This window comes from Strongylocentrotus purpuratus, unplaced genomic scaffold, assembly GCF_000002235.5.
Source record: "Strongylocentrotus purpuratus isolate Spur 01 unplaced genomic scaffold, Spur_5.0 spur5_scaffold_17, whole genome shotgun sequence".
NCBI classification, from domain to species: Eukaryota; Metazoa; Echinodermata; class Echinoidea; order Camarodonta; family Strongylocentrotidae; genus Strongylocentrotus; species Strongylocentrotus purpuratus.
Window position 1 is genome coordinate 10,533,413 of NW_022145602.1, and position 20,903 is coordinate 10,554,315.

General features: G+C 37.5%; 1 protein-coding gene across 1 annotated transcript; it reads left to right on the forward strand.

The window, feature by feature from the left end:
* Positions 1–3,420: 3,420 nt before the first annotated feature.
* On the forward strand, positions 3,421–7,247 carry LOC115918205 (transcription factor SUM-1-like). Its single transcript, XM_030988161.1, has 2 exons — positions 3,421–4,562; positions 7,098–7,247. The coding sequence occupies exons 1-2, from the start codon at positions 3,984–3,986 to the stop codon at positions 7,245–7,247; spliced, it is 729 nt and encodes a 242-aa protein (XP_030844021.1). The 5' UTR covers positions 3,421–3,983.
* The last annotated feature ends 13,656 nt before the right edge of the window (positions 7,248–20,903 follow it).

Below are 20,903 nucleotides of genomic sequence, written 5' to 3' on the forward strand. Positions count from 1 at the left end.
ATGAACTATATTTAGATGTTTGAATAACGACCTTTAAGCGCTATACAAATACCGAATATTATTATCTTGATCATCAGACCTTCCAGCTCGAAGACCTTCCTATAGTTCTTAAATTATAGATGACATTCTCCTCCTACACGCAAACTTTTATGGCCCTTTCTTCTCATTTTTATCCAAAGAGTGTAACTCCGAATTAAATTTAATCCACGCAGAAGGCTGATGCCCATGAATCAGAATTCGATGGATTAATCCCCCCGTTCAGCCCGGCTCGTGGATGACCCCAAATCACTGTCCTTTTTGTGGGGTCCAACACCCGCCGCAATGCAACTAATTTAGAGCCACCTGTCCGTCATGATTGAGTCAAATTTTTAGAAGAAAAGACTGCCAAATTCCCTTTATCTCTTCGCTTCCTCTTTAGTGAAAACTCACACTTTTTCAGAAATAACCCCCCCCCCCCCACACAGGCGGGTCACTATGTTTCATCATGTTATTACGTAACTTCAGAAAATCTGCCCCTCTTTACAATTATAAGTTTAACGTTTTGTTTCATTTATTAATTTCACTTCTTTATTCAGGGAAGTCTGTTCAGTATACAAAACTAAAAACCTGGTCTTCCACAGAGCCCTGATTATTAAAGATACTCATGAAATATACATACATTACAATTAGAACTGTACAATATCAAATTTTAACATTTAACACAATATTTATGCATGGTTTTAGAAAATGATAAAAATTAACTATAATATTAAGTTAAACAAAAACATTAAATATAAAGGTGAGCTCTGGTCATCCGACTGCATTGTGAAAGAAAAGGTGTGGAATGGATCAGAAAAAGTTGATCATGTAGCCTGTAAGTATTGGTGTGTACTGCAAAGTTCTGGAGTCATCAAAATCAAAATAAATTTGGCCCAGTCTTGGTAAAGTAACAAGCACTGTACACAGACAGGTGTACATGTATATGGGAGTACACAAATAGTGTCGGGGCTACTAACCTTGATTACCTAATCTTCCTATGCTCATTACTCGGCCAGTATAAATTTTCTACCAAAATTGTTTGGCCAATGACATTTATTTGTAATCTTGAACATTTAGTGTGATTTTCTTTGATTCTGTGAGAATTAATTTTTTAACCAGAACTCACCTTTATCCTTAACTGAATATAATATTACACAGAAGAACAACAGTTAATTAATGATACGTTAAGGCCTTTTTTGCTAATATTTTTTTTGACATACATTGAACATTCCATAATCATGACTATTGTAATACAAATTTGTACTACTCGCTCTACTATTTTTTTCGGAGAGGTGGGGCTTGAAGCGAAATAAATCAAATGTATTGAGGACATTAAAAGAAAATGCCGTTCAAAATATCATGTCAAAAATATAACTTCAGATATCATACATTTTGTCTTCTGAATCGTGTATGGCACATGAAACCAACTAAAAGGGAGAAGTGAACAGGGGGATTTAAAAGTTCAGGCCTATTCAAATTCATCTTGAATAATCTTGAAAAATTGTATGATGCCGATTTCATTAACGAAATTATATAACGGGTACTCAACATGGAAGACGCCAAGTAGACTTAATGATATAAAAATGTGTGTAATGGTATACATTTAATCTTATTCTGAATATATAAGTTACATGTATTAAGGATTAAGTCAAGGATAAAAGATTTGCTTTGTTAGTTTAATTTCAATATATTTGCTTTGGATAAATACACGTGTTCTAAGTTCAAAGCCGACTAAGTTTACATTATGAATATTGAAGGAAATGGACTAAAAACCTAAAATTATCAGAATCGCATTTTGGGTTTTACTTTGAAGAGTTTGTAATGGCAACCATTGAATTAGGTCTTCGAATATCTGGAACTATCTATATTTCTCATTCACACAATGTAATTGTGATTATCACGATAATGCTATTAATCAATTTTCACCTCGAGATTACAGTTATTTTTGGAAGTGTGAATTGCGGCATTATATCGTTATGCCATGGGTGTACATGTATCGAGTTCAGCTTGCAACAAGTGACGAAACGTGTGTATGAACTTAAAGGAAATGTTCAATTGGTTGGTACACACACTCATTAGACACTTGTGCGCCTGTCAATCAAATATTGTTGCCATGATGATGCGAGGGCGTGGTCTCAAAACGCGCGCCAGTCCCTCCCCTAACTTTCATTCCCTCCTCTTTCATCACCTTTTATCACTTTTGTATTAATTCTAGTTCAATTTTCTTTTCCCTCTCAATTTGTCACTATTAATAATTCTCTTCCAGTTTTCATTTTATGATTTATTTTCATCATTCATCTTTTTAGTAATGCCTATTTTCTTCTTTTGTTTCTTAATTGTTTATGCATTTTCTGTACAATGTTATGTACTGTATTTAAAAAAGCGTTACAAATGTGTATGTGTCACATGTAAAAGTTACATCATTTCATATGAATATGTCTGTTAGAAAAAAAAGATGATACAGATGATATATAGAAATAAACAAATTAAAAATACATGTCAGTTAAAATTCTTCCTCTAGTAAGTATATTTTAATAAATTCAATTATTTGCCAATTAATGTATGGATTAATTTCCCTCTTTGTTCTTATCTATGCTATCATTTTATAAATACCTAAATAAAGATATATAGCATGGATGACAATAGAGAATAAATACAACCATATAAATATATATATATATATATATATATATATATATATATATATATATATATGTGTGTGTGTGTGTGTGTGTGCGTGTGCGTGTGCGTGTGGATGTGTGTCCACCCATACACAGACCAATAAAGATATCTTTTCATCTTGGCATCTATACTTGGGGCGGAGATTGGTACCTAATTAACGGTGTGAGTTTCTATTACCGTTAACCCGCCCAAGCGCGAAAGAACGAGCCGTAAACGAGTTAGTGTATAGAGAGTAAATTTCCTGTGTGAAAATGATATGATACACACATATGAAGAGCCTTTCTGAGGAGACAATATTGAGTGAGTGATGATCTATTTCCCTAGTCTCTTTTCTCAGAACCCAATATTAAATTTGGAAAAACAAAAGGACATTTCATGATGAAAAATCCATTTTGTTTTAAGAGAGGTACGATTTGCAAGGAATTATACATTTATTGATGATACTAATAGTTATGCTCATTTTGTAACGCTAAGTAGACTTGGTATTTGTCTACAAAATGTCTGGTATGTTTCCTTTGAAACCCTGCCAACGCTTGACACACAGACTAACTCTTACAAAACTTTTCTTCAAGTCTGTCGCAATCTCGCCGAAGTGGCGCTCTTGTGTTTCGTCGGCTGGTTGGCATAGAAGTGTGACGCGTTCTCGATCAGCCCTATATAAAGCTGCGGTGACCCCTTGCATTACATGGCCCCGTAGCCGACCGATCAAACTATCTCTCTGTCTGTCTCTCTCTCTCTCTCTCTCTTCTCATCTCCACTTCTTCGTAACTCGTAACGCATCCACTGGTAGATTGTTGTTGTAGCGGGGCAAACGGACTTCCGTATTGCGCGCGAGGTACATGTGTACTTTTTTCTCGGTTTTGTTTCGATAGTTTAGTGTCGTCTTCTTTTTGCAACTCACGTGCTGAACGAAACAGGGGTAGATGTAGACGTCAACCCTTCTCTGTACTTTCTTCTGAAGTAAGTCGCATCTACTATTAAGAGGGGACGATCCACCCTCGAAGCTTCAGATAGCCAGGAGTCCTTAGAGAGAAGAAGATATCCAAACACTTTGCTCTGTGTTACTACATCGTCTTCCAACTTGTGTCATCATCTTTACGGAATCTTTATCTCATTTTGCATCGGCTTACTTCTTCTACCCATTTTAAAGCTGATTTCTTTAATCTTGAGAGGATTCTTCTGGGAATTTGCTCTTTAACTTCAGACCATTCTTCAAACAAAGGTCTTGGACCTTCGTCGATATTTCTGAATTTGTTTGCTGTGGTCTTGGGACAACTTCTAAGATGGAGCCGATGCAGAGGAGTAGTTGTCGTTACACAGAAATGCAGACAGTGTCTTACTACGATGGGTACCCATCTACGAACGGCGATATGAACGCTTATAATGCCAACACAGCCATCAACTCCATGTACGCCAATACCTTCGCAAATGACGCCCATCCTCATCAGGCGAGGAACGGCGGCAGTCAATGCTACGGCAGCGATTCGGCCAACTCGAGCCCCGGCGAAAGCTGTCGCGAGGAGGACTTGGAGCACGTGCTCGCGCCCGGCTTCCCGGGGCAGGGAGAGCGACGGTGTCTGATGTGGGCCTGCAAAGCCTGCAAGCGAAAGAACGTGGCCGTCGACAAGAGGAAGGCGGCGACGCTCCGTGAACGGAGACGACTTCGAAAGGTGAACGAGGCGTTCGAAGCACTGAAGAGGCATACGTGTGCGAACCCCAACCAGCGGTTGCCGAAAGTAGAGATCCTGCGAAATGCCATCGAATACATAGAGAAACTGGAAAGATTACTGCAGGTGGAGAAAGCAAATGGGGACAGCGAAATGGACTCGGCAGAAACAAGCTCAAACACATCAGATGCCATGGTGAGATCATCTCTCTATAAATTCAATAATTCGTCCTTGTTTTCACGAAGTGACGGTAGTGAGGAAAATCGTAATGCAAAGTGAATGCAATTTTTTTTTTTCACTACCGTCACTTCGTGAAAACAGCGACGAATTATGTCAATACAAACGTAAACAATAGTATTTTTTCCAACAAGTAACATGATGGTATCATATACAATTCTTATATTTTTTTTCTGAGCTGAATAACGGGACATGCATTTGTATATTTTACAAACTTAACGTCCGACTGATTGATACATTTGATTGATATTGTTTTAATTTGATCAGCGTGTTCACTGTATGTATTATTGTGAAGAAAGTGCTGAGAATGTCATGCGTTGTCTTATGAATTGCCGCACTATGTTGGATGTAAGTAGAGAAAAGTTGACAGAGAGTATTACAGAAATACTGTACATCACCAGAAAGCAACTACAATTATTTACATGAAGCCTTGCCGTATAGTTCCTATATATTAATGAGAAAAAACCCATCCCCCATGACCCTCAGAGCACGAGAATCGTCAACATTTGTGAAATGTATGTTTTTTTATCACCATCAATAGAGTGCCGAAGGCCTATTTCTTCGCGCGTAATGTCAAATCCATATTAAATAACACGACTATCAATCAGATAACACAAATACTTAATTCTATTTATTTTCTTCATCACCATCCTGAAAGTACATTATTGTTTTTTTCTAGGGGTGCACGAAAATCAAAACAACCAATAATTTGTTCTCATTAGGAAACATGGTACTCCATATTAACAGAACTCGAAACCAGACACCTGCAAATTCTAGTGAATTATTCCGGTAAAGCTACGATTTACAGCTCGTAAACGTCGAAAACCAAGGACGACAACAAGAGGGAAGGCATTAATCGTTCACTCACTCATTTTATCCTTCCGGAAGACCTAGCGTTTTTTTCCTCAGCGATCCCAAAAGTTTTCAAGGCTTTGGTTTCTACCGAGAAAATTCATCATTATTAGAGGAAGACGTCATATCTTTTTGGCGCCATATATTTTGATCCAAGAGAGGGGGAAATGAGAGGAACTTGTTGTGACGCGTACTACAACAATGGCTCATAGTTTTTGAACATGATGAACATGTTGCAAATGCCATGTACTATCATTTTATAGCAGGTGACAGTAAAGTAAACTTTAGGAACTTACTAAATTCTATACAATCCATATTTTTTAACTTTCAAAATACATGTACTGCAATGAAATTGAACATGAAGCGCCTACAGCCACCACAGATGTCGTATATAGTTTTGTGTCTTTGAAACTTCAAATTGAATAAGAAACCGTACTCTAGTCAAATTGTACTTTATCCCTTTTCCTTACGAGAAGCAGAAAAAAATGTATGGTCTTCAATATCGACCTCAATAATAATAAAGATATAGATATCTGTGCAGGTCTTATATTTGTATTTATCCTTTTAATCGCCCCATACTCTAACCGTACTATATACTACAATCACACACAAAACTAAATAACTTGATCATGACTTTGCAACATTCTTTAACTTAGTTATCTCCTATGTAATACGACTTCTATTGGAAATAATTTCCCGCAAATTTAAAGCAAAAGAGGCAAATACTCTCCAAAACAATACCCAACTTGTACTAAACGTTGAGCAGGTGAAAAAGACCTTGTGTTCGCCAGTTCGAGCAGGTTTCCAGGTTTGTCAGTTGCATTAATCCCCCTGTCTTCTCCTTCGCTATACCACCCCTACCTGACGCACTGTGACTAATAACACATTGGGTTAGCAGGACAGCGGTTAAAGACTCGTTACTACGGCAACTGAAACAGCTGAAGAAGACGACTGTGAAAGAAAGTGACATGGCTTATCTAGTTGACGAGTTCGAGCACTGGACATAGGAACCATCTAGAGAAAAAAAGTACGTTACCTTTACATTGAAACCGAAGTAAAATTCGTGGTTACTTGCAACAGACTTTGAAAGGATGACGAAGCTGAATTTTTAGTTCATCTTCAAATCTAAGAAAACACTTTTGTTCAAGCATGTGACATTGTCGCATGGTCATTACACCAACTTTTATGTGATTCATTTTATGTGTGAGCTCTCACTAATACTTTGCAATCACTTTGCATTTTTGGTGAATACATACACTAACGTTTCAGGTCTTTCATTTAGCTGCCATTTTGAAAATCATGTTTCATTAGTTCACCTCTAGAAAACGTCATTGGAAAGTATTGTAAAGATTGAAGACGAACAGTTTCTTCATTTAACTTTAGCTCGTAAGGGGGGAGGGTGAAAGCTTAGATTGTCCGAACTCTGACTTTTTGTCGAGTTTTTAACTTAGAAATTGATTTAAATTAACTCATCATAGAATTAATACTTCACTTCAATCATAAGACTGGGGCAAACAATTACGATCGTAAAGTAATCCAGAAATGCTAAGATATATTATGTAATATTAATGCGCTCAAAAAATGTATAGAACCAAACATTATTGTTCTAAAGGTCTGTTTATCATATATTTCTGAATGTAGAATAAGGCAATCCTCACATCTCTGCATGGTATTGCAGTAGCAGAAATTGCAATCCTGAGCGACCGCATAGTTGTATACGTTAGTGGTCAATCATTCGAATGGCATTGGGCTACAATCCCAAGCGAACTCACCCGTAATCGGGCGGGATAAAACTTTGCGAAAGTGGCGAAGCACAGTCCTTGAGCGTCTGTAGAAAAACAAAAGTTTCTTAAAGGGACATCGTCATTTCCCTGGTTAAATGTTCTGCAAAAAATGGTGTACGGAACATTGTTATGCAATATAGATTTTGCTTGATTTTGCTTGATAATAGTGTCGGCATGATAGTGCATCGGATCTGTTATTCTTACAATTCAGTAGGAATTGATATGGGCACAGCCAAAATAATAATAGCAGAAAGATTCTATCATTTTATTCATTTTTTTTTGTTCATTTATATATTTGTAAATGATTAAAAAAAACAAGAAATGAAAATTTGTTAATGTATCTATTAATATTTTCTTTGGTTTGGAATCGTAATACATTCTCGACCCGCACCCCCCCACCCCTCCTATGGATGTGGAATTTAAGTGATACAAATATTTTGTTATCCTTGTTTGAATGATAAGGTTACAATAAGCCAGTGTCATTACCTCGATTTAAAAAAAGAACTAAAGCAACATGTCTATAAGAAGAGGAACACATGAGAGCAGTCCTTGGAAAGAGCCTTTCGGACTGCTATATCACAGGTTGATTATCCCCTTTAAAATTCGATCCCCACTTCGTTTAAACGTTTTGCCTTTCAAGTCAAGTACCCGTCCCATGGAAACCAACTGTCAAGTAAAGTATGACGCCAAAGAAGTGATCTTCACCACCCTTTACTGTTAAAAATGTGTTAAAGGCACTCGTCTGTATTCACTGTTTTACATTTACGTCTTTGGTCGCAAAAGTAGGTATTTGGCAATGTGACGTCACAAAATATTGTAGAGTTCTGAACATAACACAGTAAACAAGTCAATTATTCATACCCTTACCAAGTTGTGTAATTTTTTAAGAAGGCCTAAGTAAAAATTTAATTTGTCCACAGTTATGTTTATTGGGAAAATTAAAGCTTAAATCCAAATTGAACCAATTCGCCTTTCATTCTTGAGTTACAGAAAAAACACAAGAAATCATCAATTTACAAGAGGTTCGAATAATTAACATGTTAACTGTTTATTGACATCAAATATCTCTCTTCATTTCATGTTTGTTCTGATAAAGGCTCTTTTACTTCAGTCATCATAATCACCAGATATATATTTTAACCTTAAATGTGGTTTGTGACGTATGGGACAAAAGATTGGGCTTGCCCGTGATAATACAATCCATGATAAAACAATTAAGTTATGATTTCTATCCTGTTGATTGATATATTTCATATTATTTATGTTATTGTTATCTTTAGAGATGTATAAGATTTATTCTTTACAGAAAAAGAATAGTGAAAATAAATATCCAACCGTAGACACTCTAAGATCGAGAAAGAGAAAATATAGATTGATAATACATCAGTTACTATGTTTATAGTTTGGAGTGACTGTCCATCAAAATTGATTGTATACTTTGACCAGAAATCACATGGTCTTAATTAAATAATCACATGTAAACAAACAATTCAAAAAAATACAAACAGACAGGCACAAAACGAAAAACGAATTAAAGAAAAAACAAGAATGAAAATCGACCGGTTACCATCAACATATAACAACCAGTACAGCAGTATAGTAGCATTGGAAGGCCTACAATTTGTAGGATTGTTTTGATCACAAAAGGCGACCGCATCTATATCATCGCAAAGTGGGCAGCCATGGTCTCTAGCGATTAAACCCATCCAGTGATTAGCGTGATCCATACAGATATCATATTCCATGGATTATAAACATATATAGGCCATAATCATTCCCTATTCTCGCTGTGTATAGTATACAACATGCTGACATGCTGGAAAAGGCGAAGCGTTTCATATGCGCAATTCACATCGGCACATTGGAGCCTACTCTTTCAAGTAAAGCTTTCAGGACAAGGTTTGACATCCTTTTCTTTTATAACAAATTAATAACAACTCATTGTTACTGTTTTTCATTTGAATTGCTATTTATTTCCATTAATATATTATTCTAATTAAGTGATGAAACTATATGGTAACTTTTTATCTTTTTTAACAAAATATTTATTATAATGATGATGATGGTGATAAAGATGGATACTTCTGCTAATACCAATGCTAATATACATAAACAATGATCATACTAATAAAGATAATATTAATGATATAAATAATCATAATAATTATAATAATGATAGGCCTACTAATAATAATTATGATTATCATAACTTATGAGTAACTTATAGTAACAATATTGACAATTGATGAAATATCAATTCATTCACAAATCGTCTATTGAAATCCTAAAGAGCTTTAACTCATGTCATTTTGGTAAATAGTTTCTTGCTCTTTAGAGGTGACAGGCAAAATAATATCGTACATTGAAAAGGAGTGAGATTAGTGATTGTGTGTTATTGACTTTGAATAGACGCACAACGTTATCCTTCCACAGAAACCATCGAATATTTTGTAGTGCCGCACGTTCAGTCTACTTTATATTTAAGACACTTGACGTTATAGTTCACGGTAGAGAATAAGACACCGTGTCGTATTCTTCCAGATCGCGGCCATCTTTAAAATCAGGCTCGATCCAACTCCATGTATCTTCCAGCCCTCTTTATCCAGCAACATGTCCAAAGAATAGGTGTCAAGAATTAGGGGGAATATTCACTGGGACGTCTGGCCTAACTCAATTTACTCTCATCAAAAGCAAGCTCGTTTCACCCCCACACGCTCACGATATGCCTTTGTCCACTCCTCAAATCCGCAACGCGTCTGGAAAAAGCGAGCGGTAGGACCCGCGTTCACATTTAAAAGATAATCCCACTGTGGCAATATATGATGTTAGTAACTTTTTGTTTTATAAAAAAGAAAGATTATCTTAATAATGTTCATTAAATTATGCACTAGTTTGAACAGAGTTAGGATTAGGATACAACAAGCTTGTCCTGTTTGAAGAATTTTATGGTATTAATTATAATGTCTGTAGTAATTGGCATATTGTCATTCTCTTTCATCTTTGAAGTTGTACCCACTTTGTCTATGCTTTTCTAAAGCTGATACACCTTCTACGCCATCTCCTTCTATACTACTAAATTGTAGAAGAAAAATGAAGACAGATGAAAAATAAAGAATACAAAGAGATGGAATTAAAAGGGCTTCGGGCGTAATAAGTTGGACATTAGAAAGCAAAGGTACTAATTAAGATAACGGTATGAACGCGGTCAATACGTCCATATAACATTCGATGAATTTTCGTTTATTGATGGGATGAGCGAGATGACATTTTGGTCGGACGGGGCCTGCTAATCGTCCACAGCTTGGGAAATGATTTTCGGGATAAATGGAGCACCATTCTATTGGATGCTCCATTGGGCACCTGGTCACGGTTCCCCCTTCCCTCTAAAAAGAGGGAGGGGTGGGGGACGGAAGAAAATAGGAAGTTGGGGCTGTTGGGGTCGTTGTTTGTTTGTTTGTTTTCTTTTTTTACTTGTCGACTTTTTGGACGTATTCTCCCCCCCCCCCTCCCTCCCCCACCCCTCCTCCAGAGTGTCCTGGATCCGCCACTGATACTGACGTGTTGAAGAACCGCCTCCATCTCAGAGCACGCGCACGCCACTGATACAGCCTTGAAAACCGCGACCTTCGCTTTAATCACCTTTCCCCCACAATGTTAAAGACAACAGTCACAACGATTTTAATACGATATTAAAGATGAAAAATAAAATTCAATGTGCAATGGATAATTCCTCCCTTCAAAACCTATTTTCTTCAATATTCTAACAGTATATTTTCAACAGGCGGAAAAAGCTTTACTTTACATTAAAATGTTTAAGAGAAAATGTAACTCATTTTGAAAACAAATATAGTTGCTGGAATGACAGAATCTGAAGTATATTTGCTTTAATAATTGTTTTTCCCTTTAATCCTTATGACCATTCTAAAGAAGTAGAACTTTCAAAAAGAGACCTGAATTCTGATTTTGATGGTGTCTTGTTAGAGCTGTGTCCCCCCCCCCCCCCACCCGTACAAAGAACCCCTACCCAAACTCTTATGAGATGGAACATATATGTTCCGTTTCCACTTTCATTCTACATGTACATGTACATGTAACTAATTATAGGTCGAGACTGTAATCATTTTGAAAACATTATGCAGGAACAGTGAGCATTTACCGTAGAATAATTCTCTATTTTGGTATACGAGATATCATCATGGAGCTTTCATTAGGGGGTAGGGTGAGTGTTGAAATGAATTGAAAAGCAAACATACACACACAGAAACAAATGAATAACAAGAACAACAACAACTAAACTAGGGTGGAGGATGCATAAATGACCCAATACAAAATATAAAGCAGAAGACCGACGTCATAGACGCAAATCTGTGAAGATGAGAGACCTCACAGACATACCCTCATCGAAAACTCCAACTTTCTATCACAAAATTGAGTATTTAAAATCCATCTTCCAAATACAGACGGCATCGCGAAATGGGCGTGGAGCGCGACAGTGTGTGGTTTAGCCAAATCCCCCTGGATTTCCGATACATACACTGGTCCCCGTTTAGACGCTTACTAATCATACTAATGTATAAAACGGTTGTGACAGCAATTAGGCCAATTATTATTCCCCTTAAGTGTAGATGAGGGAAATTCTTGAATAATTTCTATGGCAATATTTGATTTTCATCTGCCTACGTCTAACTGAATTTCATTACCTTGCTGATGGGAGGCTGATGGACGATATAATTCCGATTTGCTATTTAGGTTTCCAGAACGGGAACGTTGGTTTCGACTAGGAATTGCAAAGAGATGAAACTTGCGATGCTGTATCAGTGTGTGTGACTACAGGTTGATGCGGGAATTATGGATTAACTGCTAAAATTGCCATCTCATATAAATAGATGCGTTGGTGTACCTTTAAACAATAATTTTAAACATGTCTACTTTTGCTATGTCTGTCTATAATACTAATACGTTGGAATTTAGAATGACCATGCAAAAAGAGTGACAGTGTTGAAATGTGTTTGCATTACTTAAGCGTATGTTTTGGGTGAGTTTTATTCATCTTTATTTGTGCTGAATTTCTGAATATCCATTCGTAGATTTAACGTCCTCATAATTGCACCATGCACACATATATGTCTTGGTGTGCAGAGTTAGGTATTGGTACACTTTAGTATAGGTTCGTCTTGATTTAGGGAAAGTCTTTTGAGATGTACTTTTTCGTATCTCTCCTGTAGGTTAGGGTCCAGCACTTTCGCCCAATGACTAACACGATTAAAGCTCAATTTGCGGCAGATAAAGGCTCGCCATTCCGCTAAACATCCATTCCGAAGGGTCTTCTTCCAGTTGTTGATCTAACTCCTTCATAATATTGATAAATTAGCCCCACTAACTTTTGCAATGTCCTTCTCTGTGCTATGCCCTACATAACCCCTTGATTTCAGCGGGGCGATCCACCGCAGACCTGACATGAAGCGCCCCGGGCGGTCCCCGGTAGAAAACGACCTCAATCACCGTCACCCCACGCAATCTGCTAAACTCTCTCTCTCGACTTTACTTTATTGGGTCGCGAGCTCTATCAAAAGGCCTATGCACTTTTTCGGTCGATCGAGATATTCATAACGGTTCCTTGTTTCAAATGTATCAAGTTTAAAGGTTTGGCAGCAGAAGAAAATGTAAGGATGTAGTGATTGCTTGTTCAGTTTGACCAAAAGAAATCGAAACACATATCAAAATAATAATGGCGAATTATAATATCGAGTTAAAACTAAAACGAAATCGATCGATCTGATCAGAAAATGACGGTTATAAATTCATTATTCATTAGTAATTCCATATTTTTGTAAAGAAGTTTTAATCTATTTAGGTTCCATTGGGTTTGAAAAAATATTGTATGATTAGAAATAACTATTTAGACATTTTGCATTAATCTATTAATCGAATATGATGAAATATGATATGGAATTATTAAAGGGCAACAAATTCGAAAAATCAAACTAGTCTTCCAAAGCCAGAAAAAATATTGTCCCACTTTTTGCCTGTATGTCTTGGAGCCTGTCGATGTCTATGATATTCACCAAGTTTGATTAGATATTGTCCTCTCACAAAACCCATATTATTTGAGCATTGTGAGAGATTTTTCTCTCGAATAACAATTCAAATACCAGAACAAAACATTACACAGTTTCTATCTATAAACAAAACAAGCATAATCATACTTTTGACGATCGACTCCCCACCCCCCCCCCCCCCCCATCCCCCTCCGTCATCAAACGGCCCGTAATCCACCAAATACCCATAGGTCCTTTGCGGGGAAGGAGGATATTTCCGAAAACAATTTCCGCGGAAACCATAGCTAGTGTTCCGACAACGCGACTTCCAACCCCTGAAATGATGTTGTCCGTCATAATTTGATAGCTGCACTTTCATCGTGAACACCGTTCACACTGAAAAACCAAACCTATTATATTGGGGTAATGCGACATATTATGACCGATCCATGTGAAAATGACCCTACGTGAAATAGGCAAGTCTTCTGAAAGTATAATGTTTTGGTCTAAATTGTTAATGAGAACACACGAAAGGAGGAATTTGACGTCTAAGGAAAATGGTACCTTTTCGCATAATTTTGATATTGGAGGTAGGTCTATTTATAACTTAGAAGGCAAGGCTGTTTATCGACATGCTTTGTCTTGTTTGTAGGACTGTGAACGAGAAGTATCTCCCAAACAGAAATAAATAGGCCTGTAACATGTAGGCCTACTACATAATACTGAAGCAGTTTGGCCAGTTATACATCATTAATAATTTTGCGAATTCAAATATTTATAAATCATTAAAATAGGGCAGATCTATTTTGTCAGCCAATACCTATAACACTGAACCAGTCGGAAAATTATGACCGGACGTAGTAGCGGAGAGCCGCATAATCTCGTAAAAACGTGGTGAAAAATTCCACAATAAACCACTTTCGGTGATCCTTCATTTTAATGCACTCAATATCAGGCATTCCGTTTTATGTAGTCCACTATCCTATTTCCATTTTGTTTTCTCTAGCGGAAACCATTCCTATTACCATAATGGCATAATTACAGCATGATATTTATAGTCTCATATTTAGTGTTCACCCATCATTTGAATGAAATGAAATCTATTCTAGGCATTGACCGACTATCGAGATTTAAAGGCCCACTGCACTACTTGTAGCTACTTGCGCCCTCTATATAGCAAACAATGCCTAATCGGTGACCATTGGTCCCCCATGATCCTCTTTTTCTTATGTTAACTGAGAGCTGAGTTGATGAGATAACCACCTGTCCAGTGACCTTGCAGGGCAGTCTAATCCCTCCTGTAAACTACGGCAGATAAGCTTTAAAAAACTGAAGTTTTAAACGAAAAATTTGCTACTTTCCCTAAGGGATATACGTTACATAACCGTGATAGCAATTATAGATAGACAATATTTGTATTATGATTATAATCTAGGACTCGATGGTAATTTATAGACAGCAATACAATTTTTCGGGCTTTGTATTTTCTTAAAATTCTAGAACTGGCACATTTTTTTTTCTATGATGCCTCTTTTTATTTTGGAAAGCGGTTTGTAATTAGCAAAGCTATACGCTGGCCTTTGTACATGGCCATAAACATGACTACCCATTGCAGTAGTCTACAGTTTTATAAATATTTCCAACAATTGAAATCTTATATCTTACACAGAAGTCGCTGCTTCTAAAGCTGACCAAGTAACTCACATTGACACTGTCTTCTTATCACTCTCGATCACTAGTAATAGTAGTTTTGGGTCCATGACAGTAAGATTACAGCTAATAGTTTCGACCCCGGAAGTTGTTGAAAGCGATATGATTTCTCATATTTCATTTCCGTGCAGCTCGATAACACGTTTCGTCATTCCATCGAGAGCCCAACTTTATTTACTCCATTTGATAAGAAATGTATTTATATAATAATATTCGTCGTCGTAAGAGGGGCCTCCCCATTCTCTATATTTTGTTAACAAACTTAGTAAAGCTCTTTATAATACCCCCCACCCCCCCCCCCCCTCTGCCCGATTATTCATCCAATAACATACCAAACGAACGCCGCCCCATCCCCCTCATTAACTCTATATGATAAGAAAGCACTCCCTTTTTATGGGGTAGGGGGGGGGGAATATGCTATTAAAAAAAGACACGATCCTACGTCTCTCTGTTCGTATTTTGTTCTTACTTGCGAATATTTGTTTTCCTTTTATTCAATATTTTGTCAACAAAGGATTAAAGGGAAATGTGTTATCTCAAGCAATTGCTTCTATTCCAAAATAAGAAAGAAAGATTTCCACGACCCACACCCACAAACACAAACACACACCCTGAAATATCTCTCCGTCTAGGGTCTCATCTCAATTTTGTGGTCTAGGCAGAGAGAGAGCGAGAGAGAGAGTCCCGTCGTCTTACAATCCCCAATGGCGCGCACGCTTAGAAGAACTGTTTAGTTTTGCAGACAAACCAAAGTTGACTTGTTAAAGACTTGCCTCAAATACCGTTAAACCCCCTGGCTACTGGCGGGTTTAAAGGGCAATGCGTGGTAAAGTCATCAGGCCCGAAAACACGCGCGATGCCGAGCCTTTGCCATTCGGCGACCAACGCAGGTAGGTATTCAGGGGGACCCGTAAGTGAATCAGCGTGCGTGATTGGGGTTTATTGCAAACGCAGATTCGAGTGTATGGGGACTGATGGGAATACCTGCAGGCTGTAGAGCAACGCTCATCTCAGACAAAAACTCTTTTTACATTCGACCGTGCCCGCCAAATTTACCATCGAAACTGCTTCGTCGCGTAGTCTGCATACACAAACTATTGTCTTGACAGAATTCTTGAAATAAAAACGAGATCAGCCTTGAATCAAGCATAAACGAGCTCAAAGCTACTTACATACATGGCATGGTCCGTTTTACGTAGTCTACAGCCCCAGATAGCCCAGACCTTGTGTAGAACAGGTCTTTTGCCTGCGAATAGAAACTAGTTGCGGAATCCAGCTCGATTTTGAAATGTCGCATTCTTTCTGTGCATGTTCTGTGATTTGTTTCACCTCGCCCACTGACATTCATAACACAGAGATGGATCTAACATACTTCATATGACGGGTCCACGCACACGCACACGCACAGACACCCACTCCCATCCATCCACAGAAATCTAATATTGCTCGCATTATGAAATCATACGGTGATATGATATAGAGTGATTTTTCATGTAGCGAAAATGCGAACAAGCGGTAAACACAATTGTTGTCGAGCCTGTACCTGATGTGTTTTCATCTGTCCCAATTATGTCTGTTTGTTTTCAGTGACTGACAGACGATGGCGTTGCGATAGTGACCCCTCCTCCCTCTCCCACCCCCTTTATAATGTGATTTGTTGCGAGTTCGCTCAGATGAAATTAACCATGCATGATTGAGAATGATGTGATATGCAGATTTCATAACGACTACCTCTCCCCTCATTCCACAAACACTTCCATGATACCAGTAATGTTTTGATTTATTTGCAATCATCTGGCGAGATGTTCTGAAAATATTTATCATCATAGGTAGCGCGATCGCACGGACTTTCAAATGTCAACCCAAGGCGATTCCATCCTTACCACCATAACTATAATCACTATCGTGATCCCAACCACAACCCGCATCACCATCATTAAAATAGCCACCATCATCATCCATGAAATCTTGATCATTATGATCACCTTCATCATCATCATTATCATCATCATCATCATCATCATTATCATCATCACCATCATCACCAGCACCATTATCCTCATCATTATCATCATCATCACCATCATCATCATCATCATCTTCACCATGATCATCAACCCCATCACACAATCATCACCATCATCGCCATCATCATTATTCAACTCAATTCTTTAACATTATGTTGTTTTCTTCACGTATCGAAACTGATTTTTCATTTAAAACTTGGGCAAAACATCATGACATGAATTCAATTGTTTAATTTTACGATTTTCTCAGTACCTTATTTGCTAAGGGATCCAATGATAGCTAGATATTATGTTCAATACAACATTCAAGGGAACATTGCTTCAAGTTTCTATTCCCTTGAAAAACAAGTAATGCATTTTCCCACGATACATACCCAAAACGAAGCCACATGCACTTCGCCGCATATACAAATCCCCGTCAAAAACAAAGTATGTTCACCCCGCTCGCCTAAAATGGTTAAAAGTTGTTTTTCAATCTGGAATCGCCGAACCCATGCGTGCTTAGCGGGGAAGATATCATAAAAAACGAAATCCTATTTTGCAATTCTCGAGGCATTTCGATGCCCGACCGGGGAAACAGTGGAAGTATTTAACTTTTTGAGTAAATTGAATTTATCACACCAGAAACGTTGAATTTGTCTTGACCCGAAATCAGCCAGGACCTGCCCCCGGCAAGCGCGGACCGTGAACGCCACAGGGTACCGCTCCAAGCAACTCTCAAGTCAAGATTTTACTCTCCAATATCTTATTTCTCAAAATCTACTTTTCCTGATTTATTTTCCATTCAACATAATCTATGATTATAGCTATTGTCTTAGAAGAGTTGTGCGAAATGCCATTTGTTTGGTTCAACATGTTAACAAAACAAAGACATAGTTTTTGTGTTTTTATATTCACTTTTTAAAGTCTTCTTTATTGCCATTATGTTGAAAATTAGAAATCAATTGTTTTCTCATAATTTATTTTTGCACCTTTAGTACGTTATGTTGATTGATAATGACGCAAAGTAATGAGATCAATTGCAATAATATAAAACAATGCAATATTGATATCGATACAATTAATGCAATTGCATAAGTAGGCTTATTTATTGTCCACACTCATCGATACTATATGCTGGTAGACCTTATCTATTATATATATATATATATATGTATATATATATATAATATAATAATAATGGTAATGATAATGAATTTATATTGCGCTTAAAAAAAATAGACTTCTGTAAGCGCTTTCCAAAGTACACACGAAATAGATTTAACTAGAATAAAAGTAGAACAAATACAATATATATATTCATTTATATATATGTGCATGATTTTGCCCCCCCCCCCCCCAATAATACTACTACTAATAATAACAGTAATAACAAGACATTAATAAATAGAGGAATTGATTTAACAATATAATAACATTTAAAAGGCACACTCTAATTTGTAAACATGCGTTCTCATTTTGTGTAGTATGTCAACAATAGGTGCAACGTTAATTATCGAAGTTCACATTTAATAATGTATATATTAGAAATGATTAAAAGGTAAACGCACAGTGCCAGTAGTACCACCAAAATATCTGAAACATGATATTAAAAAATCTGCTGCAAACCTAATGATACACTTTTATTCAAGCGAGGTTGATTTCAGAGTCCACTGCATAACCAAACACAAAGACATGACAATATTCCTCAGCTATAATATTAGTCTTCCCCTCTTTTATTTCAGTGACATAATGAGATTTGATTGGGTTTTATCAGTAAAAACAAGTATCTTGTGGAGAGGCGGTTGGCCGCTTAACGAAGCACAGAGGCCCCACACGGAGACTCGGCAGAACGCTCGTCGTGTTTGAACGGGGAACCATCCCGGTGAAAATCTGACACGTTCGGAGTCCGTCCTGTCCCCCGCCGGTTCTGCTATGACAGTGCATTCCGACCGTGTGTTTATATGATTGCATGTCAGTACCTCAGCTATGCATTGTCTGTATGCCGCGTTCGTCGAAGGAGACTTTCGTACATTTATATTCCTTCAACTATTAATGTACCATTCTTGCTTCTATCAGGGGCGTAGACAACGGGGGGGATGAGGGGGATGCATCCCCCCCACCTCACAAGGTGGGGGGGATGGCATGTACAATCATCCCCCCCCCCCAGGTTTTGGGGAATGATATTTGCTTACTTAATAAGTCATAATGATGATAATAATAGTAATAATAATAATGATAACAATTATAATATTTATAATAATAATAATTATGATGATGATAATAATAATCCTCATCATTATTGTATTTGTGTTTATTGTTATTAGCCGCATTCACACGGTGAAAGCCAATTCAGACGGTAAAAAAAAAAAAAAAATCTTACAAGTATTTTGTGGTTATCTTGTGGTTTGGAAACCACAAGATAACCACAAGATTAAACAGGCACGGATTTACGGGGGGGGGTTAGGGGGTTTAAACCCCCCCCCCCCTTGGGCGGCCCAAAAAACAAACAAACAAAAAAGGGAAAAAAAAAGGAGAAAAAAAAGAGAAAAAAAGAAAGAAAAAAGAACGCACGCTGGAGAGAAACCCTTTCAAGTGCAAATATTGTGAGAAGATATTCAACTCAACTGGTAACTTAACCAAACACATGATAACTCTGGATATAACTGTGTATTTAACTGTTACTTGATTTAAAAAGACGTTATCATGCACTGCTTTTTATGGTCTCCATTGTGTTAATAGATGCCAGGTAAACATCACTTACGGGGTTCAAATAAACACCCCCCAAAAAATCGGCTCGCCGCTTCGCGGCTCGTGGACGATGCTCCGCATCGTCATTATTGGTCAACCCCCCCCCCCCTTAGCAAAAAGCTAGATTCCCCCCTGAGTCATCCCCCCCCCCCCCAGGTGTACGAACCTGTCTACGCCACTGGCTTTCTATCATTGTTTTTTTCTCTCCTGTCTCCTTTAAACTCTTTTGAGAACAAAAATAATGTCAACAAAGCAGACTTAGCCAATTTGGTGAGGGTTAGTCTGCATATTTGTTGATAGTCTCGTATTTAGTTGTATTGCGGTTAGTTCAAATGCCAGATCTAAGCTCTTAAAGGAAAGCTCAAACCCACCATTTTGGAGAAAATGAAAAACGTAAGATTTTGCAACTGAGTTTGTGAAAACAACCATTTATGACATTATATTTTGTTTCATATGTGTAGGAACACTCTGTATATTCGTTGTCATAAAATCTCTTTGGCAGCCATCATGTTTGATTAAAATACATGTATGCTAATATTAATGAGTACAATTTTTTATACAATGGTTTGTTAATAATTAAGAGCTTAATTTACACACTTCCTACGATATGCAAAATCTGAACGAGAGAGTTGTGACATATTTGGAACGTTTTAGGGGTTGAAATTGCGTGTCGGTCCACTTTAAATTGGCTCATGCCCTATTTTGTTTACTCAATATCATTTTTTTCTACTATTGCCTTCTGAAAGAGGTAATTTACATTTATATTTCAGACTCCACCCTTCCTGAATTAATCAGGCGTTTTAATCGAACACTACCTGTGACATTCCAGCCCAAATCCCGCCTAATTGGGGACTTGGTAATTGTAGCAGTTGTTGGCGTTGATACCTTGTGCGAAGATCTAGTTGATCAGTTCATTCAGCGAGGTGTGTGGCAAGCAAATCTTTTAATACGCCGATTTGATCTCGCTTCAAGCCGATGGTGAGCGTGCTAAAGCGCGCTGTCCAATTGTGCCATGCGAAGGAATGTTGCGCTAGTGCGCATCCTTATCCGCGTCGCCAATGTCGGCTTAAAAAACGCCCAAAAGATCTTATTGATAAGCAGTGTATTTTCAGGACTCCTCAACCCTCTCTCTCTCTCTCTCACATGGTGCACCCGCAA

Coding starts and splice junctions, on each gene's coding strand:
- LOC115918205 (XM_030988161.1), top strand. CDS start 3,984: ATGGAGCCGATGCAGAGGAGTAGTTGTCGTTACACAGAAATGCAGACA. Junction 4,563..7,097: donor CAAACACATCAGATGCCATG/GTGAGATCATCT, acceptor TTCTGAATGTAG/AATAAGGCAATCCTCACATC.